Here is a 27,561-nt window from a genome sequence, read left to right on the forward strand (position 1 = left end):
AAACATTTCCAATCAATTAATTCTGAGTCCTTTTTGGATTCACATTTACAAAGGTCATGATTTAAAGTTTGGTGGACAGGTTACTCAGTCACAAATATGAAGACATTCATTCAGCCCTATTACTGGTGCCATAGGACACAATGCACTTGTAATAAGGTGAACGTGACATCCGTCAAGTGATGGAATAATGCACCCCCACGTTCTAAATCATGCCCAAAGGTTTAATATTAACCTATAAGCTCCTTTATATTCAGTTGAACTTGGAAGGTAACTATTTAAAGATGCAGTTTTTTACAAATCTCAGATTGAAGCCTCTACATGAGTTGATCACTAATTCAGGAATTTACTGTTATAAAAAACATTAGGTTTAAATAATGTCAGACATGTACCTCATTGGTCACATGCAATTTGTATGAGTCATTCAGAGTTGATAACCACTTCTAAACTTGCTCTGTAACTATGGTATACTTGGTGCTTATGTTCTGAAATATTCTAACGAGATTCTCTGTACCTGCATGACCTGAATGTGTGTGCTACCTGACGTGCTTCATCCGGAAGACCTCAAACCACGAAAAGCTTCTCTGCTTGCATGCATATAACTGCAGCTAATAAAAAACAAATATCTATCACTGAAAATGCTTGTAAATCTACCTTCAACTTCAGAAGTTCAAAACAAATCATAAGCCTTAATCTCCGATACATTTGAAATGCCGTCACTATACCCACTATACCTTTTTGTATATGTAACAATTATTGCAGCAAGACTTGAGACTAGAACGAGCTGAAATTATCGATGATGATACAAATATTACCGCTTTAGACATTTGCAAAGCAGAGTTTGCTACAAGCGTAAATTATTGTAAAATAAGCGCCTCAAGCAGAGCTATGTAAAGGATCCCTGGAAGGTGACACACAACATGCCATGAGTCATACACTCACCGAGGTATATGTAGGACATATTTTGGTTCAAAGTGGCATCAGAAACTGGTGAATCTTTAAAGTGATTGGTGTAATCACTGATATAAATTGTGAGGAATGAGTAAATACAAATGTGCCAGATTGCCCCTACAGAGAATTAGGGGAATCCTGTAAAAAATATGAAAAATCGATAGCCATATTCTGATGTTTAAGGCATTTTTTCATGGCTAAAACCATTCATGTTGTAAGCAGTGTAGAGGAAGCACACATTACACATTGTTTGAGTCTGCCAAGTGATCTCCAGTCTTTCCAGGACTCGCCCCCAAGTAAACTAAAATTTTTTTTCCATGCTCTGCTAATAAGAGAAGTTGTTCCTATCTAGTCCTGCCATTTTTCCTTATTGACTAAGAGCACAAGGCAGGCTCAACAGTCAATTATGATACAAGTTCATTGCGTGCAGTGTGGGGTTGGCCACACGACCTGACTTGCAGCTAGGCCCTGCATCCAGCTCCCCTCGGGTAACCACCTGGAGGCAACCAAACCCACGCCCTGTTTCCAGTGCCCTACATGAAGTCAGCCTCACACTGCACAGAGTCTTTGGCTGTGCACAGCAGCATGTTGGCTGGAGGGCCTTTATAAATGGGAAGGGAGGCCAAGTGGCCCTTCTCCCTAAGCCTAATAGGCCACAGGGACCCAATACACTGTGTCTGTGTTTTATTAAAAAGGGAGGAGGCACACAACACCTCCTCCCCAAGCCTTCATAGATCCTGGGGACCCCATTCTCTAAGGCCGCCCCTTTGTGCAGCCCCCTTCCCTGAGACTATTTTGGCTCCAGGCTGCATCCGAGTGCACCCACCAAGCACAACGTTGCCCTGAGTCCTGTAATGGCTGCCAGTAACATTTTCTCATGTTGCTGGTAGCCAATCAGAGTGTTTGGTCCACCAGGAGATAGACCGCTGTAGGAGCAAGATGGCCCGTGGAGAAAAAAGCTCCCTGGCCCTATCAGAATGCTCTAACTGGCGCTTCTGTAGGATTCTTGTGGAACCAACCATTCAAATACATTTGGATCTGAACGGATTTACACCAAATTACTATGGACCAAGATGTAACTTCAAACCAAATTTGGTGGTATTCTGTTCATTGTTTTTTGCAGTAGCACTTATTAAAGAAGTTGATAGAAAATGCATGGGGACTTCACCGTTTGGTACTCCCCATTTCTTGTCCCCACTTGATGGACCATCCCAAAACTTTCCATGTACAAACAAGACAAAAAGGAACATTCTTTACCACAACTGGGTAATATGTATAACTAAGAAATGTTTCTACCTTGCTTCCTTAACCACAAGATCAGCGGTGACAAACCCCCACCACATACACTTGCTTGAACAGTGAAGCTACCTTGCAGAGGTTTGGCGGTGGAGTCAAAGCTGCCATTCATGAAAAATATGAGGATCTGCAGTTCTGACAACAATGATTTGGACCCAAGATGCAGGTTGTGGCGGCAATGTGAGTCTTTTGTAATGGGCCTAACCCGTGCAGCAGTAGCGATGCGTTGGTTCTGCTGTGGATACGCAGCTTAACCAAGAAGGTGTGTTAGTTCTGGTCAGGGAGGCATTGTTCTGCAGAGAGTATGCATCAGTTATGCTAGCAAGTGCTTTAGGCCTACTTTCAAGAGTCCAGGACTGGGGCCGCACCACTTGCCAGGGTAGACTCACACATGGCAGAGTACAGGAGCTGAAGTAGGGTGGTTAAAATTCTGTGATGTCCCCGAGACTTAAGATTAGGAGGCCAGACAACCAGCCTTTGGGAGTGACTCTGGGTTCTGGTTTCAAGAGATGCAGGTCTAGCCCTTCTCACCCAGGTATGAGGGAAGCAGGCATCAGGTCAGTCCTTCAGCAGCACAGCAGTCCTTCTTCCTGGCATAGTATGCACAGGTCCAGAGGGGTAATGAAAAGGTGGTGCCTCAGGTCCATCTTTTATACCCTAGTGCCCTAGTTCTGGAAGGTGGGAGAAACTTCTAGACAATGGCTTTGAAATGCAAGGAATTCTCCATCTCCCCTGCCCTGACTCCCGGCTGGCTGGAGCGACAATACAGAATTGTTAGTCCCTTTGTATGTGGGCAGGACACAGCCTACTCAGGTATACATAAGGCTATGTCCGGCTCGTCCCTCACATTCTGCCAGGGATAGCCCATTAAGTGACACCTACACTCCCATTGTGTGTGGCTGTCTAAGAGGAATACACAAAGACCGACTGCCAGCTACACCCAGTCATGTGACCAGCTATAGGCTGCCTACACCAAATGGCTAAGGCAAGAAAACGCCAACTTTCTTAAAGTAGGATTTTCAGTATTGCAATTTAGAAGCAGCCACCACCATACGCAATGATTTTAAACTGTAATTTCAGCGATAGCAAACTTGAAGGGATAATCTCTTCCGATTTGGAAATTTTATTTATAAAATGTAATAAAGCAACTCCAATGTTATCCATCTGGGAGAGGTAGGCCTTGCAGTAATGAAACTTAATTTAAAAAAAGTTTACTACCAGAATATGTTCAACTTAAAAGTATATGTCATACTTTTAAAATATATTGCACCCTGCCCTCTGGGCTATCCAGGACTTACCCTAAGGGTGACAGATATGTATTAAAAAACGAAAGGCTAAGGCCTGGCAAAATGTTTAAACTATACACAGGCAATGGCAGGCCTGAGACATGCTTAAAGGGCTACTTAATTGGATGGCTCAATCAGGGCTGCAGGCCCACTAGTGGCATTTAGTTTACAGGCCCTGGGCATATGTAGTGCACTTTACTAGGGATTCTCTGTAAATTAAATATGCCAAATGGAGATAACATTAGCACTGGTTAGCACTAACAAAGTGTGCACAGTCCTAATACCAACCAAAGAGAGGTCAGAAAAAGGGAGGAGGAAGGAGCAAGTTGGGGGGGGGGAAGAGATCGCCCTGAGCCTGGCAGGTCTAACAGCTGAAAGGCATGGAACGGGTGAAAACCAATTGGCAGCTCAAAAAAAAGACATGATGAAATATAGTAAAGAGGCGTGAGGCAGTAAAATCATTGTGAATACGAACTAATCTGGTATCAACTCAGCAAACTATCTGATGTTGGTATCCATGAGTCAGTTCACATGCACCCAGACACAAAATAATCACCTATAAAATATTCATGTGTATATATTTCATGAATAAATGATTCTGCCTTGTGAGACCCGCTTTGAAAATCAGGTTGCAATACAAGCCCAAAATATACACCAGAGAAATGCCAACCCAAGTCCACCCTATTGGGGAAATTCATCTTATATCAATTTTATATTATACCAAATGGACTATGTGGTTATATATTGATTTATTTGTTTAATATATTATGAGTCACCTTAGTGGATTCGTAGATCTTGTGATGAGGGTTTGGCCAATAGTGTGTCATGTTCACTGGGTCTGCATAAAGTTCTATTTGTGGTGGAGTAATGTTGTTTTACTTGAGGACCCAGGTAATGGACAGTGAATTAAGCAAAATTGTTGATTTTGTATTAGCTAGTGATGTTACCTGTTTCATAATGTCAAAATTACAGATGTCAGGTGATGCTGTTGATTCATTTATTTGCTTGATTGCCCCGATGATGTTTGAAATTTTGTTAACTCACCAAGTGTGCTGGGCTTGACATATGTAGAGATAGATATGTAGGGTGAACTGTGGGACTGTATGCTGACACACAGTTGATAAAGAACTGTTGAGATAGTGTCTTAAATGAATAAACTGGAGGAGTATTTATCAATTCCTGATACATAGCAGAATATTGATTCGCCTTTTACTTACAGCAGTCAATTACTCTTGACAAAAACACTTAAAGAGGCAGAGGGAGACTTAAAAAAATAAGTGCATGAGTGGGACTATTGTTCCTTACGTTCAAGGTGTTCATAGTGTGTGTTGGAGGGGTCTTTTGATGGAAGTCAGGTTACCCCCTGTCCAAGCAAGGACCCTCACTCTAGTCAGGGTAAGTCACACACAATCCAAATTATCCTGTGCCCACCCTCTGGTAGCTTGGCACTGAGCAGTCAGGCTTAACTTAGAAGGCAATGTGTAAAGTATTTTTGCAATAAATCACACAATAACACAATATAGCACCACAAAAATACACCACACAGTATTTAGAAAAATATCTAATATTTATCTGGATATTTGCAGGTCAAAACGATCAAAGATGCAATAAGTAAATGTAGAGATATCACTGAAAAGTGATATAAAGTATCTTAAGTCTTTTTAAAGCAAACAAAGTCTCTTTCACGCACAAAGTACCTGGTTCGCGTGAAAAATCTCTGCAAAGGGGCCGCAGAGAAGGAGAAGCGTGGAAACAAAGGGGTTTACGTTGACTTCTCTAGCCGCATGCGGTGATGTGTCGTTTAGTTTCCACGCAGGGCGTGCTGTGCATCGATTTTCGGCACTCGGTCGTGGATTCTCTTTGGGTTGCAGGGTTTTCAGACGCCCCGAGGTCTGTGCATGGAATCCTGGGCTTGTGGAGCAAAGTCACAAGCGCTGTGTCGTTCTGGTGGGAGTTACGTGGAAGTTTCTTCCGCACGGCAGGTGCTGCGTCGTTTTCCCCTCTGGAAGTCGGGCTGCGTCATCCCAGGTTGGCTGTGCGTCAATCCGGTGGGTCGTGCATCGAAGTTCTGGTCGCAACGCAGGCGCCGCCTCAATCTTCTCCTTGTGAAGTCGCGCTACGTCGTTCCTGGTCGGCGTGCTGTGAATTTCTCACCGTGGGCAAGGCTCTGCATTGTTTTTAGCAAGCTGTGCAACAAATTTTTGCCACACAAGGAGTCCAGTTGCAAGAGAGAAGTCTTTTTGATCCTGAGACTTCAGGGACAGGAGGCAAGCTCTATCCAAGCCCTTGGAGAGCACTTCTTCACCTCAGCCAGAGAGCAGCAAGGCTGCAGGGCAACAGCAAAGCAGCAGTCCTTCACAGAAAGCAGTCAGGTGAGTCCTTTGGGCAACCAGGCAGTTCTTCTTGGCAGGATGCAGGTTCTGGTTCCAGTTATCTTCTCCAGGAAGTGTCTGAGTTCAAAGGGGCAGAGGCCCTGTTTATATACCCAAATGTGCCTTTGAAGTGGGGGAGACTTCAAAGAGTGCCTTAGAAGTGCACCAGGTCCCCTTTCAGTTCAATCCTGTGTGCCAGATTCCCAGTAGGGGGTGTGGCAGTCCTTTGTGTGAGAGCAGGCCCTACACCCTCCCAGCCCAGGAAGACCCATTCAAAATGCAGATGTATGCAAGCGAGACTGAGGATCCTGTGTTTGGGGTGTGTCTGAGTGAATGCACAAGGACCTGTCAACTAAACCCAGCCAGACGTGGATTGTAAGGCACAGAAAGATTTGAGTGCAGAGAAATGCTCACTTTCTAAGAGTGGCATTTCTAAAATAGTAATATTAAATCCAACTTCACCAGTCAGCAGGATTGTATATCACCATTCTGGCCATACTAAATATGACCTTCCCACTTCTTTCAAATCAGCAGCTACCACTCAAACAATGTATGAGGGCAGCCTCAATGTTAGCTTATGAAGGGAGCAGCCCTCACAGCAGTGTAAAAACGAATTTGGGAGTTTTACACTATCAGGATATGTAAACTACATGGCGCATGTCCTGCTCTTTGCCTTCACAGCACCCTGCCCTATGGGTTACCCAGGGCATTCATTAGGGGTGTCTTATTTGTAGAAAAAGAGGAGTTTTAGGCTTGGCAAGTACTTTTAAATGCCAAGTCGAATTGATAGTGAAACTGCACACACAGGCCTTGCAATGGCAGGCCTGAGACAAGGTTAAGGAGGTACTTAAGTGGGTGGCACAACCAGTGCTGCAGGCCCACTAGTAGCATTTAATCTACAGGCCCTGGGCACATAGAGTGCACACTACTAGGGACCTGTAAGTAAATTAAATATTCCAATTGGATATGATCCAATGTTACCATATTTAAAGGGAGAGAGCATATGCACTTTAGCACTGGTTAGCAGTGGTAAAGTGCACCAAGTCTAGAAATCAGCAAAAACAGTGTCCAAAAAGTGGAAAGAGGCAGGCAAAAAGTTAGAGGTGACCACCCTGAGGCTGTCAGGTCTAGCAGTGTGGGTGCACAAGTCTTGGACAAAGCCACAAAAAAATGGTGGCCTGCCATGAGCCCGTGACAAGACAAATTTATGACACCTACAAAAACTGACTGGTTCACCTCACTTTTCATGTTTAACTAACTGGAAAAGAAAGCATTATCATTGTAATATGGACAAACAAAAGGCAGAAATGTATCTTCAGTGATAGGGGCATGCACACAAATCTTTCTTGGTTATTTTAAAGTCTTTGGAGAATTCTTTTTACAACATTGGTGCATTGTTACAAGTAGCTCCAAATACGAAGGCATATATGCCTCACAAACATGATCTAACATCCTCCTCACAGTTTTAGCCTTCTGTACCATGACTGTCAAACCAAAAATATGCCAACTATAAGCAGTCATCAAACTGTGCAACTGTAAACAAGAACATTATGTGCTTTCTGTATGGTTCTATCACCAACTGCACTATTGATAGAAACTTAGTGACCCAGATAAGAATGTTTTTGCATACTGATAAAGATAGTTACTCCTTTGGTCCTAATTTCAGTCGTTCAAATGTATTTTAAGTGTTTACTGTCTTGCACATGTCATGCTCTCCTGATTCACGCGATAACACCTCTTTATGACCCAAAGATCTCTTTAAGACTTTCAATCAATCATTCCCTAAGATGAAGAGCCAGCTAATGCCATGTGCCCCTCTGCTCTGCTTATCTAAAGCTATGTGTGATTAAATAAGCATACAAAACAATGATGGATGGAATACTTGAATTAAACTCAGTCATTGGTATTCACTCGAGGCTGCATCCCAATGCATCAATATTTTTCACACCATGCCACCTCAGTTTGGTCCCCGCTATATGCAGGTCAGTATTTGACCCTGTTCCAACAGGAGAAATCCATCCCAACCTGCCAAGCCAGGTCTTTCCTGAACTAGAACACAAGCAACATAGGACTAGTTTCTCTCGGTGGCTGGTTTGTGTGAGTGTGAGCGATTGGGGGTACCGGGTGCTGTTGGTGCAGGAGTGGTGGGTGTACAGTGTGGGACAGTGCAGGAGAACATGAAGGAGGTGCATGTGAATACTACTTCCATGTTGTGTGGTGCAGGGTGGCAGCAGTGCAGAAAGTGGTATCAGGGGTTAGAAGCATTACATTGGTAGGGAGAGGGACAACCAGCGTTGCTGGAGCAGGACCCATTCCAGGTGCAGACATACATTGATAGCTTGCCTTTGGAATGCCTTTGACATGCCATCTGCAGAGCTCCGCTGAAGCCACCTTTAAATTTGTCTGCACAGGGTGCTGTGGGCAGGAAACCAGTGATTTCACTTCCTGTGCAGATGAAAGATGTGAAAACCTGTGATTTCAATTCCTGTGCAGATGGGCAATGGGAAATGTAGTCTTCTTGATTGGCTTCTCCTTTTAATAAGAATTTTGGTGGGAAACAAGTTATGTCACTTCCTCAGCAGATGGCTGACGGGAAATCCAGTGATGTCACTTGATGTGCGGATAAATAATGAAAAAATCCAGTGTTGTCACTTCCAGATCAGGCAGGCAATTGGACAAATACTTTCCTGAAGCGTTTGTCTCTTTATATCTGCACTGGAGGAAAATGGCTGGACAGCAAAGTAATTTTTTCTGTAGAAATATATTTTAAAACCCAATGATCTATTACTTATTCGCCTTGCCTAATTATTTTTTTCACAAATATGCTTTAGTGCTACATTGTACTGCTTTGTTGGTTTGCTATCAAAAACAACAAAAACTTTTATTTGCTGAGGCATAAAAGGATTTAAGATATTTAGGATTGATAGTTGACTTAAAAATTAGCCTTCTATATGAATCTTTCAGTTTGCACATCATTTTCTTTTTCATAATGAGAACATTCTATAGACTTGCAATTTGGTGCAAAAAACCTTGTCATGCCTCCTGAGTCATTTCTTTAGACCTTCTTTGACAGGGGTGGAGAATCTTAGCTTGAGGAGACTTTAGTAAGCTGGAAATCTTTACTATTTGACACATTCAGGGAAGACATTGGTATGTTTTATCATCACAAAAAAATCTTACCTGTTGTGCGTCTTCCCATTTTTCTTTATTGTCTTCATCTAGCAGGTTACTAACAATTTGAAAGAAGTTCTGCAAATTGAAAAACAGAAGACAGGTAATAATTTGCAAATAACAAGTAATGCAAGAAGTGCCTTTTTATCTTCAGAAACGTACAGGTACTATTATGCTTCACTATCATGTTCCACTGTAAGTTACAGTTACTCAATAGAAAGAAAACAACGTTTTGAAGCCATTCTCAACATTAGAGAAATCTTTCTGAAGTCCTAATATTATTCTGACTATAAGGTTTATTGACTACACAATGTTATTCAAAAACAGAGTTCTTGAACACAGGATACAGAACATCAAATAAGATATAAATATTCTATTTAATGGTACATTGTGCTAAATGTTATAATGTGCTTCAGATTGTTATTGCTGCCTCGTGATTGTAGTCAGGTGCGGATGATTTTCTATGACCCCCCCTTAAACAACAGAGGTGTATTATTCAGCATACATGACATACTTGCTTGTAGACACAGCCTACTAAAGTATTTTATATGTAGCATGCATACACTGGCTAGATCTGCAAGATTGCAAGGGGGCAAATTCACGTAAGTCTGCGTTTGGAATTCTTTTTGTCTCGTTTTTGTGATTAGCATTTGTTTCGAAAAGTATACTCACTGATAGATGTACGTCTATATAAGCTCACATTTCTGAGACTAATTTACCTCAGTGAATCAAGACCTTTGCGTTTATCAACCATGAATATCAATCAAATGGATTGCATCGGCTTCTTTACCACGGCTACTCTCAAGGAGGAACAATGTTTCTGCTCATATACTAAGGCAGAGATACACTTACTAAAACATAATGTGCTCAGTCTCACATCACTGTCAACTCTTGGATTATTAATTTTGAGGAGCATGACCCCTACAAACTTTAGTTTTGCATATTTGGTTTGTTCTATAAACAGTTCTGAGAGAATATATGCTCAACCCATGGCACCTCTTGTCCAAGCAATAGGCAACCCCCAAAAAAACGTGTGAGTTCAGTTCAATCACTACCAACAATTTCAAAGTAAAGAACACAATAAAATAAAGTTCACAAATCAATTTAGAAAAATAGACACTACTTTAATGAGCAACATTACACCTATCAAAATAGGATGGGGAAAAGAGAGATATGAAATTAAAGTGCCATTGAAAACAAGAGTTCACTGTTTGCAAGAGATCTCGGAGTGATTTTCAGCCGACCGCAATGAAGCAGAAGTACAGTTCAACATTTTTACTGTTGGGCTTTTTCTCTGAAATGGAAGACACATTCTTTCTACTGGGCAAGTCTCAGGGCTGGGCCTTTGAAGGGCTTCACATTCAGATATATTGTTGTTGGGTTCCCACTGAAGTTGTTTATTTTGGTGCCCAAAGTGCCCAAATCTTCAAGCAAGACAAAGGCGGATTTTGCAGCACTGGAAGTATTCCATCAATACTGATCCAAGGTTTTACTTTCAGACTTAGTTACTTTTTAGAAGTTAAAATCCTCCAGCAGGGCAGGCTGGAAGCTGTGGCTGGGCAGGGATCCTCAAAGCTGAATACCTTTACCACACGATCCCACTGAACCTCCCTTAAGTTAGGAATAAAGCTATGAGCTGACTGAACCTGCTTTTTTTCCTTCCTTGGGTGAGACTTTCTTGAGAAAGCCTCAGCACCCTATCCTGTTCATCGTGAGGTGAGGATTTTTCACCAACTGCTAGGAAAGTTCTCCCTCATCAGGCTGCAGCCCCTAGTAGGTTTGGCTTCCAGGCACCCTCTACAACCAGGTCTCCTGCAAAGTCCTGTCCTCTGTGGTCAGCTGGAACCTTTTGAAATTTGAGTTGTGTGCCCCTATAGTAGGCAAACAGGAGGCCAAACACTTGTCCTTTAAATATTGATTCTAGTCTCTAGTTACCCAGAAAAGTTAGGATTAGTTGAGTCCTTGAAGCCTTGAGGCCTTGAGCGAATGCCCAACTTTCAGCAGGATATGGGAGTAATTAATTACAAATATGAGATACACTGTTCCAAATGAAGAGAAAGAACAAAGGGCAGCCCTTATGCTAGAAGCAAGTGCACTCACACACCCACTTGGATGTCATGCTTCATCATCGGGCAATCTCCTCGTCAGACCGGCGCTGCAATGTCTGACGGATCTTTTTATGTGCTGTGATGAAGACAATGTAGAGAGGTCAATGCGAACCTACAGGCACTACAGAAAGTAGGGGACAGAAGATTAAAATTGGCTCAAAACCCGGACAGGACATTAAATTTTAATGATCAGGAAAGGGTTATGGCCAAAGCAATAAAATCAAAAGAACGGCAGTAGGGAATGAGGTAATGCTCAAGCACTCTCCAAATACCAATGCCCGTCAGACATTGCAGCGCCAGTCTGATGAGGAGCTTGCCCGATGATGAAGCATGACATCCAAGTGGGTGTGTGAGGGCACTTGTTTCTAGCATAAGGGCTGCCCTTTGTTCTTTCTATTCGTTTGGAACAGTGTATCTCATATTTGTAATTAGTAACTTTGGGAGACTATACACTGGACCATTAATCTCCCTGTCCCTCATTTTTGGTTTAGACTATGGGAGTAATTAGCCTTCTGCCAGTTGGTACCTCTTCTTCAAGTGTAGTTTTCCTAGTTTGTGGAATGTTCTGGGGATGTGGTGGTTGTGGTGCCAGGTGTAGCCTGCTAACTAGTAAGTGATCTGAGAAAGTCTATTTACTCATTGACACCAATCACCTTTTGCTCCACTTCCTCTTTGCCTTGCTGTAAATTATCCAGGAGCAACATGGCAGAATACTTGTCACAAGGCAACCCTATCTTCTGTTCATTGACCACTTTCCTATTTAGAAGAGCCTTCCCTTCACCTGACACTGTCCAAACTCTTTGTCTCCCCCACTGTGACTGAACCTGGCTGTCAAAGAAGATCCTGACAAAGAAAAGAAGAAGCTTTCACTAGAATCTCAAAGTCAAATCATGTAATATTATGGCTGTAGTTATACCGGGGGCGTGGCCAAAATGGCGATCAGTGCCGCAACATAGTTCTTGAGCTCCGCACCCGGCCGACGTAACTCCTGAACCCAGGCGATCACCAGTCTTCCCCGGCTGATTGCCATGATTCCTGTTGCCCTTGGGCCACCTTGGGGAGAGCAGCGCTGTCGCGGAGCAGATTTTGGTGCGGTGGCGGTGCCACTGCTGGGACGCGGCCTGGGCCTTGCTTTGGAGGCCATTAGAGATGAGGCGCGCAGCCTCAGCTGGACGTGTGGAGCGGCACTGCTGGAGCAGGATGTAGCCCTGATAGCAGTGAGCACCTGGAGACAGGGGCCCGGCTTGGGGGCCTGACGCGGCCGGCGACAGGAGAGGCACGTGTCCTAGTGCCTGGGAGGCCTGAGATCTGGGACGACGGAGGTGGGCCTCAGCGAAGCTACTTGAGCCGCGGTGGGCACTGTCCCCTGCGAGAGCGGAGCTTGCTGCTCCTGGTTTGGTTGATTGTCGGCGCCTACCGCCCACTTTAAGGGGACCCTACAGACACCGCAGCAATTGGCGCTTTGGAAGTGTGGCTTCCAGGCCATTGTGAACTTTTGCTGGGCCCGACTGGGGGATTGCGGTGGATGGCCCGACCCAGGGCCCTGGTTTCCGGTCCCTTGACGCCACTGCACTGAGGCAACCCCACAAGCTTACGTTTTTCCTTATGTCTCTCCAAAGGATCTGAAGTAAGCTCCCACAAAGATCTGATAATTAGTCTGAGCTGTGGATTGAGCGCCACACTCCATTACGAGTGCGAGCCACTACGTGAAGCACAGAACTTGACCATTGAGAATCCGGGGCCCCAGCCGAGTTCTGTTGTTCGACCGGGATTGCTTGCTTTCACCTTACTAGGCGAGTGCGGGCCGCACAGAATTATTTGGAGTTTTGATAGTAGAGCCACCCATCCAGGGAAGAGCTCTGGCATTTGGAGCTCGAATGGACAAACCGAGGCCTGCCCGGCCACCGGCGGCGACTATGACTACATCAGATGCCCCATCTGCAAGCCCAGACATGACCTCCAGGCCTTACAGCAAATGGATGCCACATTACACATATACACATCGCAGTTTGACAAGGTGCTGCAGGCCATATTGGACACCAAAAACACTCTGGAGTCAAAGATCGACGCAGTGTCACTAGATGTTAACTTTCTGAGAGCAGATCATCGCACATTGTCTGAGAGAGTCACAGAGACAGAAAAAGTGGTGGCTGAGTGGCACTCAGCCATGAAGGAACTCCAAGAAAAAATGCTTTGCTTATCTGCGGAGGTAGACACACTAAGACCCAGAGCGGGGGACGCAGAAGAGAGATCGTAGTGTAACAACATCTGCCCGGTAGGCTTTCCACAGCTGGCGGAGGGCCCAAACACAGAATTACTCCTGGAGCAATGGCATTCTGCCATGGTCCTACAGGACAAAATTCATATTTTCTTTTTCCTGTGGAGCAGGCACACCAGGTGCCGGGCAGGCCCCCTCCACCCACTGATTGCCCCTTACCTAATTACCGGGCCAGGGACCTGGTGTTGCAGCTTTTCCAAAAAGAGGGTCTGCAGAAATGTGAAAATGCGGTCATCTCTGCCTACCCTGACTTTACCGCTGAAGTCCAGAAGAAACATAGCTCCTTCTACCAGGTGAAACAATGCCTCCATTAGCACAACATAATGTATGCCCTCCTGTGAACCCTGCGAAATTGCTGATACAGGATGGCCCCAAGGTACATATCTTTGCCTCCTCGGAGGACACCTGGACTTGGCTTCATGCTAAGGGGCTGGCTCAACCGACAAGATCGGGGGACTCGGAGGAGTGGTGGACATCCCCCAGGGGGACAGGCCGGCACCGGACACGGATGAGAACCGGGCCCTCACCGGCCCAGGTGGTGGCGGACCATTTTCGCTTGCTGCTTGAGACTTCACAGTTTGTTTCCAACCCATTTACTGACCTGCGAGAGCCTGAAGTCACAGACAATGATCGGGGAGACCACTCCAACTCTGGGAGCTCCCCATGTGGTCTTATGCTCACCCCTAGATTTGCGGATAATCTCTGAGTCATGCTTCTAGCATTGTCGGGGTGTACATTTCAGAGGTTCCCTTGGTCAAACAGCTGCTTGGAACAGGCCCGATCTTTGCGGGTCGCTGAGGCTGGTATTGCCTCTCAGAGCTGCCTGCCGAGGAATGAGGTGGTGCCAGGAGGCGACAGACCTCGGGCTGACATTCGATGGGCCGTGTGCACGGATATGGCTGCCTGGTTTTCACCCCCCTGAGCCTCACTCCCTGTGGACCAGTTGTTCCCCACGCCTGCTGTCCAGCTAAGCTTTGTCCTTGTTCTAATGTTGTTAATAGATCAAGATGTTGTTCCTCTGTTGGGCCTGCTTGGGTTCTCCTCTTTTTATTTTGTTGGGCTACTTTTGTTATTGCAACCTATTATCCTACGTGAAATAGCAGGAGGGCGCATACATAACATGTGGATCGGGAACACTTTCCCGGGGTGGGCACAGCCGAGTGTTGCTGGGTTGAGTTTGGGCCGGTCCTCTCGGGGTCTCTCATACTATCACATTTTCATAGGGACATGGCCACACTGTCGACAACACAAATATCATGCTATAACTTGATTACATGGAACTTCAGGGGTATGGCCACCCCGCGCAAGAGACAGCGCGTTCATGCTTACTTGCGGCAACACTTAGTGCATATCACTAAGCTGCAGTACATGCACTTATCGGAAGCCAACCTTGGGAGATTGCGTGCTAGCTGGAAGGGCCGGACCTTCGGTACCACCTCATCATCCTTTACCCGCGGCGTTGCAGTCTGCATTACCCCTGGAGAACCTTATGCGGTCGAACACACAAAAGTGGACCCTGACGGTAGATATGTAGTTATCGAGGGCTGTCAAGACAGTGCTCCATTGTCCCTTGCTGCATTATATGTGCCCAATTCTAACCAGGGTGGCTTCTTGTACACAATGTCTGCAGTGTTGCTTCGGGACCCCGCCGGGAGAGAGTTTATGGGGGGGTGACTTTAACTGTGTTCCTAATGTCCATGTGGACCGTTCCTTTCCCCCACTTCCGACTGCACCAAGTAGGCACACCTCTTATGAGTTTGAGGTCTGAAAGGAGACAAATAATCCATGCAACCTGTAGCGTATGGGGCATCCTACTGATCATGAATATTCCTTTTACTCCCCTGTCCATGCCCTCCACACCATAATAGACCTTATATTAGCACCGCCAGCAGTGATCCAAAAGGGTTTGCAGCTCTGGTTACCTTGCACGCACTGTGTCTGATCACTGTCCATTGAGGGTGATTTTAGGTTGGGGCTGTCCAAACGCACAGATATCTACAGGGCGCTTACAGGTAGGGGTGCTGTCTGATCCCCCTTCTTTCGCGCAGAGCTCGCCACATGTTTAACCACCTATTTCACACATAATACTAACATGACAGCGCTCCGTGCTACAGAATGGGACGTACATAAAGTGGTAGTGCAAGGTCATTGCATGGCTGTCTCTGTGGGGGTCCGGCGGACGTTGGTCAAGAAACTGACCGAGTTGGAGTCAAGTATGCGATCAGTCGAGACTGCCGTGGGGAGGGGTGAGGTGTCCTCTGAGGGGCTTCACCCCTTCAGGACCAGATACTGGGAGGCCGACGACCACCTAGGCCGACACGATTACAGACACTACATGACACAACAATATGCGGAGGGTGACAAATCAGGCCACTTGCTGCCTTGGCTGGTCCGCGATACCCCCGCCATTCATCCATTGGGGCTATAAGTTTGGAGTTGAGCATGATAGCGAACACTGAGGCAGCGATAAATTAAGTGGTTTTTGCCTTTTATCAGGGGTTGTACGTGCCCACTCCCCCTCCATCGGGCGGGTGTCCGCCTTCCTGGACTCTCTCCCCCTGCTGCGTATACAACCGGAGAGGGCAGCTGCACTGGACGGCCCCTTTAGTATGGAGGAGCTGCATCTTGCACTTTCCCAAATGGCCTGAAACAAGGCTCCTGGCACGGATGGCCTACCAATTGAATATTATGTGGCACAGGCGAGCCATCTCCTGCAGCCCATGCTGGATATGTTTAATGAGGCTCGTGTTCGTGGACAACTACACGGCTCACTATGCGAGGCCTTTATAGCAGTGCTTCCAAAGGCTGGCCGTTATCCCTTAGATGTCAGGTCATATCAACCGCTCTCTCTGTTAAATACAGACTGTAAAGTATTAGGGAAGATTCTGGCCAACACACTCCTCCCATTTATTCCGCAGCTGATCCATGAAGATCAGTCCGGATTTGTCCTGGGCAGGAACACCTTCCAGAACATCAGGCAACTGCTTTGAATATTGCATAGTAACTACCTATCATCGGGGAGTAGCTGTATCGCTGGATATCGAGAAGGCATTTGATACTCTTACCTGGGATTTCCTCATTAAAACCCTGGGATTCGGTAAGGGGTTCGTATCATGGATCACTACCTTATACTCTAATCCTCTGGCTCGGGTTAAAACTGGGCATATTATTTCACTCCCCTTCCCCATACACAGGGGCACTAGACAGGGTTGCCCACTCTCTCCACTTTTGTTTGCCATTGCCATAGAACCCCTTGCCGCTAAGCTTCGTGAACATGCACACCAATGGGGCATCCCGGAATTACATACATTCAATATTATATCTTTATATGCAGATGATTCCCTGATCTACCTACGAGACTATAGGGTCTCCATGCCCGGGGTCATGGAGGCACTTGACTCATTTGCTGTAATATCTGGACTCACAAGTCAACTGGTCTAAATCCGGCATATTCCGCTTAATACCTGTCCCCCTGGATCTTCAACTAGACCTACTGGTGTACCAATTGTCTTGGTGCCACACCACCTTTAATTATGTGGGAATTCAGGTGTATCACACCATGGAGGACATCAAGGAGGGCAACATGGACAGAGTAATTCATTCAATAAAATGCTCTCTTCCCTTCTGAGGTTCTCTCCCTTAGTCGCCCATGGGCAGAGTGGCCATAGCCAAAATGCTCATCCTCCCTAGACTATTATATCATTTTGTGGAGCTGCCGGTAGTTCTTCCCCGCTCACTTTTTAAGCCCCTGCAGAGCATTCTAACCGACCTGCTGTGGGGGACGAACAGTCATGTAGCATTAACCACAACACAAAACACACAGGATAATGGGGGTCTGGGTATGCCTAACCTCAAACTATATTATGTTGCTGCTCAATTCCAGTGGCCAACTTGCTGGCTGGGGGGGTCACTGCTTAGCTGAGAGGGAGGTGCTGATGGACTCACTAGCCCTGACTCCGCCGTTGGCTTGGTTATTAGATAGAACATGTCCCGCACCTCGGAGTCATATCATATTAGACGCTGCTAAAACATGCTGGCTATGATATGAACACGGAAAGGGCCCTCACATACCATACTCACCATTGATCCCACTGCTGCAATTGCCTAGAGCCCGTGACCTACTGACGCACTACAACATGGCCCCTTGGTGGGAAGCGGGGCTCGTGAACGTGGGCGACTTCTATTAGGAAGCTACACTGCTGACGTTCAATGAACTGGTTGAAACCACAGGGATACCTGCAGGAGCCTTTTTGACATACAGTTCGAATAGTCACTTACTGCGCCTAACTTGGGACTCGGGATGACGAGCCGCGGAGTTCACAAATCCTCACGGTGATTCTTTCCTTCAAGGGCACCAAAAAAGTGACCACACAGATATACAACAGGCTGCTGCAGGAGGCCTATACGAGCTTGGAGCGCGCACGTGCCCGCTGGGATGCAGTACTCTCTACTCCCCTGTCGCAAGCGGCCTGGAACACTGCACATGCTTCCGTTAGGCATGTCTCACAGAATTTCAGACTTCGCTATACCCAGTTTAATTATCTACACCACACTTATTTGTCTCCCTCTAGCATCAAACACATGTTCCCCGCATCAGACCCCTCATGCCCCCAATGTGCAAAACCATAAGCAGACTTTTACCACATGGTCTGGGACTGCCCACCGCTGGTGGTGGTGTGGGGTCATATCATCGCTACAATAGCGGAAATCATTGATTATGCCTTGACTCCATCCCTGGAGTCCTGCTTGCTGAGGCTGCGTCTTCGTGCAAAGGGAGACAAACATCTCCATAAATTTGTGGACTTGGCTTACATCACGTTTAAACGCCTTATGGCGACTCATTGGAAGGCCCCACATGCCCCCGCACATACAACGTGGCTGCGGGACTTGCTTCAATGATCCCAGGCAGAAGCACAAACCTTATGACTCCTGCATTCAAGAGGAGATGATGGTTATGAAATTTGGGACGCATTCATAGTACTCATTGAAGCCAAAAAACGGCACACGCCCCCCGAAGGCTCTGACACTACCTCCATCTCCTTTTACTAGGCGCCCCCTGCACTCTGGTCCACCATGCCCCACTGGGGTGCCCACGCTGGCATTCCCTGAGTGTGCCTCCCGGCGACGTGCGCGTCCTCCCCACATCGACCGATACCCGGTCTCATGCAATGGCCCCATTCGCGCATGCTGTGACCCACTTTGTCCACCATGGGTACGATTCCTCTGGAGTGTTTAGGCTCCTCTCAGGGGTCAAGTCCTTACGCTGTCTCACTATAACACATTAAATTCTGGTGATTGGGTTGTTGCCCCCCCTGATTATTTGTCATTTATTTGTCATTTACTTGTCGTCTGCACGTCCTACAGGACTATTAATTTATTATACGTGGCACGGTTATACATTGTATCTGATATTGTTTTGCCTTTGTTGTTTTGCCGCCTTTTATCTATTGTTGTATGTGGTTATTTCTTGACTACGCTACTCTCAATAAACAGATATATGAAAAAAAGGCTGTAGTTATACCAACTGTTCCTGTACATTTCCAAATAGCTACACCTGCCTAACACTATTCTGCCCTTGTAGGGCTCCGAGGCAGGCCATTGACATCGAAGCAGGGTTAACTCTCCAAGTCAAGGATGTGTATTTCAGGTCTGAAAGATGGTTGAATAGCAGGACTGGGTTTTAGCCACTTTTGATTCAAGCAGACCAAAGTAAAGTTTTATAAAGTTACCTTTCCTCTTTTGCTTTCAAAAATCTGTTTTCATCATTAAATCATATTTTGATAATTAATTAAGGAATAATATTGAAGAATATTGCCAGTGGGAATATAAAATTATATGTTGTGTTTTCACTTAATTACTGTTTGAGTGCTGCATATATATCTTACACATTGCCTGTAATGTAAGCCTGACTGTTTTGTGCCAAGCTACTAACTGGTTAAGCACAAATTCAGGTTATGTTAGTGACTTTTATGGTTCACCCTGAAAAGGATTGTGTTTATTATTGGAGTTGGGCTTCGTTCCACCAGTCATTGCAGGGGATTTGCATTGACAGATGAAGCAGGCTGTCATTGTTCATGCAGAGAGCAGGCCTCAATGAAACTTCATGTTGGCGGTCGTTACACACAGTCATTCGTAGTGTGAAGAGCTGGTTCTGCTGGAGCTTCACATTGATTGTCTTTGTGGGCGGTCGATTCCTGGTGTGAAGAGGCCACTTTGTGGTCATAAGGAGCCCTAGACTTCTTATCATCACATTTTCTTTAGCAGGATTCCACTCTGATTACAACCAATGGTCTAGGACCTGGGGGCACCTTTTGGGAATCAGAACGCACTCCAGTAGAGGCCAGCAGCAGGGCTCAGGCAGGTTCAGGGAGATCCAGGCAGGTCCAGTTGGTATTGGTCTGCTGGGCGGTTGCAGGAAGGCCTCTTGAATCTTGTTGTGTTTCTGTAGTTCAACAGGAGGTTAGCCAACTGACCTTTGGAGTAATTTCTGGAGAGCCTGGGTTCAAGGCAAGCAGGTCCAATCTTCCTTCTTCACACAGTAAGACAGTACTTCTTCTGAATTTTCTACAGCTCTAGACGTGTTCTGATGAGAGATTCTGAGGGTGCCACTTTTATACCTGGTGCCAGACTTTATGTGAGGGAATTCCCTCTGATCTATCCCCAGGACTTGCTGTAGTCATTTCTTCCTCTGGTCCCTGCTTCAAACTCTCTAGGGAGGTAACAGCGAGGACAAGAGTGCTGTTAGATTCCTTTGTGTATGCTGTAGACAAGTCTCTGTGAAGTACACTTAGGACTGGGTGCAACTCCTCCTCAGCCATCCAGTCAGGAAGATCCACTACCCTCACACCTAGGCCTTCTTTGTTCCCATGTCTGGAGAGAATACACAGCTCACAACAGGAGGTTCTTTCACAGTCATATGACACAGGATACTGGACTAGTTGGTTTGGGCAGGAAAACTCCTACTTTCTAAAAGTGTCAAGAATAGTAAGTTAAGATCCAAATTTACCAATAAAGAGGATTTTAATTTCCAGTATAAACAACATTTCTCTATCTTGTCTGAAAATGAAGCTAGCACTTCAAAGTGTAATGCTGTAACCCAGTGTTAGTCAATGGGAGTCGTGGTCTTTCAGTAGTGAAAAATGACTTTAGGAGTTCTTCATTGCCAGGAGATGTAGGATTTTAACACACGTCTCCTACTTTTTAAATGGCACTCACACTGTCCTATGAACATTTAGGAGCACCTATAAGTGTCAGGTGCTAGCCGGCGCCTACAGGGCCGATCGGGAGATTGTAGTCATTAGGGACTACACCTCCCATGAAGCCCAGCGCGGTAGAGATCGCGTAAGAGTCAGCGCACCCTGGAAAGGGTGTGCGTTATTCTGTGCTAATGAGGCAGGTCGGAGCCTGAACGAAGTCGGAGCGGACGGCGTTCCCCAGGGGGAAATCATCGGCGGCCGGAAAAGAGGAATGAGATTCATCAGGGCCCCCTCCTGGAAACTGACCTTTTACCGGCAGAAGGAGTTCCTAGCTGCTCCTCCGTTCGAGATCCAAGTACTAAGGAGGTGGTAAGCGGCAAGCTGTGCTGCTTGCCGGAGGCTATCGCCTTTCTTTATTTCTGCATTCCTTACAGCCAGGTTGTGAGTGACTGCCATATATTGGAGCACTTTACTTTTTGAGGTACCATAATCAAGGAACGGCGATCTTATGAGACATAATCTTTTGGCTTGTTGTTGGCGGCAATTCAGAATGAGATTTACTGTTTGCAGGATTCCAAACAGCCGGGACAAATGATTCTTGTCAACATTCACTGAGATATGAACGAGTACTTCTTCAAATATACGTGACATTAACAAAAGGCTCAGTGGGTTAACTGAATCATAGGAAGAAGTGCAAAATAGATTTTCTTCACCTTATTCTTTCTCCTCATGTTTGTTTCTTTATACGTACTGTAGTATTGTTTAGGAGGAGGGGCGGTGAGACCCTTAAGTGATTATTAGTGGCCGTAGTTGGCTTGGGGCATCCATTGGTGATACTGATGGAACATAGTCAGGCTTTGGACTAGTTCTGCCTTTATGAGTTATGGGCAGGCCAGGTCGTTTTGGTTTTAGTGAGACCTTATGAGAATAGACAGACAATGTGATAATTAACACTGTGTATTTTTCTTTACAGTTATCCCGTCCTTGCTGATCCTTCCCCTTCCTTCCCTCGCTTGATTACTCCAATGCACTGTGGTTTTTTATCGGTGACTTGGTGGTGTCAGGAGGTGGACCTTGTTTGCATCACACCGAGTCTGAGGAGTACCTACACCGTGACAGAATAACGCACCCACGAATAATACTCCTACTGCTCGGTGTAATGCAAAGATGGCATCTATGGATGATGTATTACAGGCGTTAGTGGTAGTGCAGCAAGAGTTGGCAAATTCTAGGGTGGAGGCAGCGGCCCTAAAGGACAAGGTAGAAAGGCTTACTAGGAATCCCTTCGATGCCTCAGCATCTACACCGCAGGTAACCGTGAACGTCTCCCCTCCAATCCCTTTGGCCAGTCCGGAACGGTTTTCAGGGGACCCCAGGAGAGTTCAGGCTTTTTTAACGCAGTTGTCTCTTCAATTCTCATGTAGACCGGCGTCTTTTCCCTCTAACCTTTCCAGGGTAATGTTCGCTATTTCTTATCTCTCGGGAGATGCAGCTAACTGGGCAGTGCCGTTAGTTAGAAACGATGACCCCTTATTATCGGATTGGAATGCCTTTCGGTCGGCCTTTGAGAAGGTGTTTGATCACAGAACAACCACCTTTAGTGCTGATAGAGAATTGCTGGAACTGAGACAGGGGAGGTCTGACCTGGTTACTTATCTTACGACCTTCAATAGACTGGTGGCGGAATCAGAGTGGCCAGAGGAGAAGAGAATGTCTCTCTATTATCAAGGATTAAGAGACGACATGAAGGATATCCTAGCCCAAATAGATCCACAGCCTTCCACGTGTACTGAACTTGTGAATCTTACCTTGAGATTGAATCATCGGCTAGCAGAGAGAAGGGGAGAGCGTAGAGCGGGTGATAGGCGGCCGGTCATTCCAGAAAGGGAGGGGCGACCAGTTCCTAATTCCCATGATTTATGCGGGGAACCTATGGAAGTGGGAGCCGTTAGGGCACCTCTGTCAAGGGCCGAAAAAGAGAGTAGGAGGGTACAGGGGTTGTGCATGTATTGCGGCAGGAAGGGTCATTATGTGAGAGAGTGTCCTCAAAAACCAAGAAAAAGGTTCTCCTACTCCCCCACTCAAAAGGCCGCGGTGACGTCAGGGAAGATATCAGAGAAAGAGGATTTGCCCTTTATAGAACCCCTATCGGGGTTCCGGTTGACTTCTTTAACCCTCTTGTCACAAGAAGAAAAGGCGTCACACCTTTTGTTATCCGTAGAGCTGGTGTCCCAAGATCGAACCCATCCTGTGTGGGCAATGATAGACTCAGGAGCCACGGGAAATTTCATAGATGAAGGTGTGGTTAAGAGACTGGGACTTCTGAGAATTCCAAGAAAGAACCCCGAAATAGTGTTGGCAGTTGACGGTACACCACTGAAGTCTGGACCCCTTACTGAACAAACTGAGGATGTGGGGTTGGTTTTCAGTGGAGTATCTCCGGCACGCAGAGAAATAATCAGGCTAGATATAATAGAGGCTCCTCAGTATGAAATAATTTTGGGAATGCCCTGGCTAAGAAAAAGCAATCCTGTTATCGATTGGCAAACCAAGACGGTTAGTTTTCAGTCCTTGAGGAGTGAGAAAGTCTGTTCCTTATATGATAACCCCCCCGCGTTAGCGTTGGCTCAAGGGTTACAGTTGGCCACAGTGGTGGAGAAAGCTGTGATATTGCCCTCTGTTTACGCCAAGTTCAAGGATTTGTTCGACGAAGGTCAGGCGGAGACATTGCCACCCCATCGTATATACGATTGCAAGATAGATCTGATTCCGGGAGCACTCCTTCCTTCTTGTAGGGTATATGCTCTATCAGACCCAGAAACCAAACATTTGCGAAGATATCTGGACCGCTTCCTGGAAATCGGGTTCATTAGACCATCTTGTTCTCCGGCAGCTTCTCCACTCTTTTTCATAGCTAAAGCGAATAAAGAGTTGAGAACCTGCATCGATTATCGAATGCTGAACAAGAACACGATAAGGAATAGATACCCTCTTCCCCTCATTCCTGTGTTATTGGAACAGGTGAAAGAGGCAACTATCTATACAAGGTTGGATCTGAAGGGGGCTTACCATCTGGTCAGAATCCGTGAAGGGGATGAGTGGAAGACGGCGTTCAAGACCCGTTATGGCCTGTTTGAATACTTGGTAATGCCGTTCGGGTTGTGTAACGCCCCGGCGGCTTTCCAATACTTTCTGAACGATGTTCTCAAAGAATACGTAGACCACTTTGTGATCGTTTATATAGATGACATATTGGTGTATTCTACCTCCCTAGAGCGGCACATGGAACATGTTTCCCTAGTACTCCAAGCATTGCAACAGCACCATCTTTATTGCAAACTGAGCAAATGCGAGTTCCATGTACAGAAGGTTGAGTTCTTGGGGGTGGATTTAAGCCCGGAAGGGTTCTGCATGTCGACAAGAAAAATACAGGCGGTTCAAGAGTGGCCAGTGCCCACTAGTGTGAGAGACGTGCAATGCTTCCTGGGGTTTTCCAATTACTATAGAAGATTCATCTGTCATTTTTCCCACATTGTGTCACCTATAACAAGGTTGCTAAGAAAGGGTGTGTCTTTTGTTTGGTCAGAGGAGGCAGAGGAGGCCTTCTGCTTCTTAAAACAGGCCTTCTGCTCAGCGCCTATACTTCAGCATCCACAGCCAGAAGTACCTTTTATAGTCGAAGCAGATGCCTCGGATATAGCCATTGGGGCTGTGTTATCCCAAAGAAACAAGACCTCGGGACAGCTTCATCCGGTTGCGTTTTTATCTAAGAAGCTATCTGCTGCGGAACTCAACTATACGGTGGCAGAAAAAGAACTACTAGCCATCAAGAAGGCATTTCAGGAATGGAGACACTATCTCTGGGGGGCCCAACACCCGGTCACGGTATATACTGATCACCGAAACCTGCAGTATATGAAGGAGGCTAGACAGCTTACCCAGCGGCAAATGAGGTGGATGCTGTTCTTTTCAGAATATGAGTTTGTAGTAACCTTCCGTCCTGGGGTCGACAATCGCAAGGCAGATTCACTGTCTAGACAAAGGGACGCGAGGAACATCACTTCAAGACCTGATGAAGCAATCATCCAACCGGAAAAAGTGCTTTGTGCCCTTCATATCTCTCACTTCCTAGAAAAGGTCTCTAAGCATAAGTCTGCTGCTCAGTGGAAGGAGTGGGCCGAAGTAAGTCAGGACCGTACCCTTAAGCATGGAATACCGTTGCAAGGTAATCGTTTGTATTTACCAACACCTGAACTTCGAATGCAAGCCTTCAATTGGTGTCATGATGCGGTAACAGCTGGTCATCCGGGGTACACCAAGACTGCGCAAATAGTTCAACGACATTTCAGGTGGAAAGGTTGGGCTAAGGACGTTGCGACATGGGTAGCTCGGTGTGAGATATGTGCTCGATCCAAGGGAGAAAACGCGAAGAGCCAGGGCAAGCTGATGCCTTTGCCCACTCCGGAAAAACCATGGCAAACCATCAGCGTGGATTTTGTGGTAGGATTGCCAATGGATCAGGGGTACAATGCTATCATGGTGGTAATCGATAGTCTTACCAAGATGGGTCACTTTCTCCCTTGCAGAAACCTACCTACAGCAAGTCAGACCGCCCATCTAATTCTGTCTCAAGTGGTGCGGTTACATGGTTTACCAAGAACCATTATTTCAGACAGAGGCCCCCAGTTCGTTGCTAGGTTTTGGCGCATGTGGTGCAAGGTTCTGCGCATTGAATCCGCCCTATCCACCAGTTTCCACCCACAAACCGATGGCCAGACGGAGCGCCTCAACCAAACCCTGAAGAAATATCTGAGGTGCTATGCAAAGGACGCCCAGGAATCGTGGGTGTCATTGCTATGGCTGGCCGAACTATCGTACAACAATGCTTGGCATAGCTCGATAAGGGAGTCTCCTTTTCGTGCTAACACAGGGTTCCACGTGGAGATGTTGCCCATAATCATACCTCGGGATGTCACGGATCAACCTACTGTCCATGCTATGGTTAAGAACCTACAATCCATGCAAAAAAAAATACGACTTAATTTGGATAAAGCCAAGGAACAGTATAAGAAATGGGGTGATGTACATCGGCGTGAGGGGCCGGTGTATCAGCCAGGGGATCGAGTGTGGCTTTCCACCAAGTATATACGCTTTAAGATGCGTAGCATCTTTCATCCTCGTTACATTGGTCCTTATGAGGTGGTACGCAAGATAAACCCTGTGGCTTACCGTCTCAACTTACCTGCTTCCTTAAGAATCCATCCGGTGTTTCATTGCAGCCTTTTGAAGCCAGCTCTGTCAGCGACCCGGCGGGCGGTGCCTCCGGTGGTTAGAGACAGGCAGCTGGAGTATGAGGTGCGCAAGGTGTTGGATTCCAAACTACGGGGGGGTAAGTTATGGTACTTGGTTTCGTGGAAGGGGTATGAGGCCGAGGAGGATTCATGGGAGCCGGAAGGCAATGTCCATGCCCCTAGGGCGGTGCAACGGTTTCATGCTTGTCATCCCACTAAACCTGGCCCTAGGAGGCGCTTTGGAGGTGGGCGTACTGTCAGGTGCTAGCCGGCGCCTACAGGGCCGATCGGGAGATTGTAGTCATTAGGGACTACACCTCCCATGAAGCCCAGCGCGGTAGAGATCGCGTAAGAGTCAGCGCACCCTGGAAAGGGTGTGCGTTATTCTGTGCTAATGAGGCAGGTCGGAGCCTGAACGAAGTCGGAGCGGACGGCGTTCCCCAGGGGGAAATCATCGGCGGCCGGAAAAGAGGAATGAGATTCATCAGGGCCCCCTCCTGGAAACTGACCTTTTACCGGCAGAAGGAGTTCCTAGCTGCTCCTCCGTTCGAGATCCAAGTACTAAGGAGGTGGTAAGCGGCAAGCTGTGCTGCTTGCCGGAGGCTATCGCCTTTCTTTATTTCTGCATTCCTTACAGCCAGGTTGTGAGTGACTGCCATATATTGGAGCACTTTACTTTTTGAGGTACCATAATCAAGGAACGGCGATCTTATGAGACATAATCTTTTGGCTTGTTGTTGGCGGCAATTCAGAATGAGATTTACTGTTTGCAGGATTCCAAACAGCCGGGACAAATGATTCTTGTCAACATTCACTGAGATATGAACGAGTACTTCTTCAAATATACGTGACATTAACAAAAGGCTCAGTGGGTTAACTGAATCATAGGAAGAAGTGCAAAATAGATTTTCTTCACCTTATTCTTTCTCCTCATGTTTGTTTCTTTATACGTACTGTAGTATTGTTTAGGAGGAGGGGCGGTGAGACCCTTAAGTGATTATTAGTGGCCGTAGTTGGCTTGGGGCATCCATTGGTGATACTGATGGAACATAGTCAGGCTTTGGACTAGTTCTGCCTTTATGAGTTATGGGCAGGCCAGGTCGTTTTGGTTTTAGTGAGACCTTATGAGAATAGACAGACAATGTGATAATTAACACTGTGTATTTTTCTTTACAGTTATCCCGTCCTTGCTGATCCTTCCCCTTCCTTCCCTCGCTTGATTACTCCAATGCACTGTGGTTTTTTATCGGTGACTTGGTGGTGTCAGGAGGTGGACCTTGTTTGCATCACACCGAGTCTGAGGAGTACCTACACCGTGACAATAAGTATTAAAAGGGAAGGTTTAGGTCTGGCAGAAGGTTTATTGTTCCATATCGAAATGGAAGTTTAAAAGTACAGTACAGGCTGAAGTGGCAGGCCTGGGACATGTTTCATAGTGCTACTTAATTGGGGAGAGCAATCAGTGCTGCTGCCCAAAAGTAGCATTTAAAATGCAAGGTCTGGGTACATGTAGTACCATTTCCTAGGGAGTTATAGGTAAACTGAGTGTGTTGATTATGTGTAGGTCAGTTTTACCATGTTTTAGGGAGAAAGCACAAGCATTTTACCTCTAGGT

At 46.2% G+C, this 27,561-nt stretch overlaps 1 protein-coding gene across 14 annotated transcripts in view; it reads right to left on the reverse strand.

Annotated features, from left to right (window-relative positions):
- The window catches only part of ADGRB3 (adhesion G protein-coupled receptor B3), a 1,499,072-nt gene that overhangs the window by 678,184 nt on the left and 793,327 nt on the right, over positions 1–27,561 (reverse strand). For all 14 annotated transcript variants that reach the window (XM_069235737.1, XM_069235727.1, XM_069235726.1 and 11 more), the window contains one exon: positions 9,083–9,151. In XM_069235737.1, the coding sequence (XP_069091838.1) occupies positions 9,083–9,151 (69 nt within the window). The remainder of the gene's footprint in view (positions 1–9,082; positions 9,152–27,561) is intronic.

The sequence above is a fragment of the Pleurodeles waltl genome, chromosome 5 (assembly GCF_031143425.1).
Source record: "Pleurodeles waltl isolate 20211129_DDA chromosome 5, aPleWal1.hap1.20221129, whole genome shotgun sequence".
NCBI lineage: Eukaryota > Metazoa > Chordata > Amphibia > Caudata > Salamandridae > Pleurodeles > Pleurodeles waltl.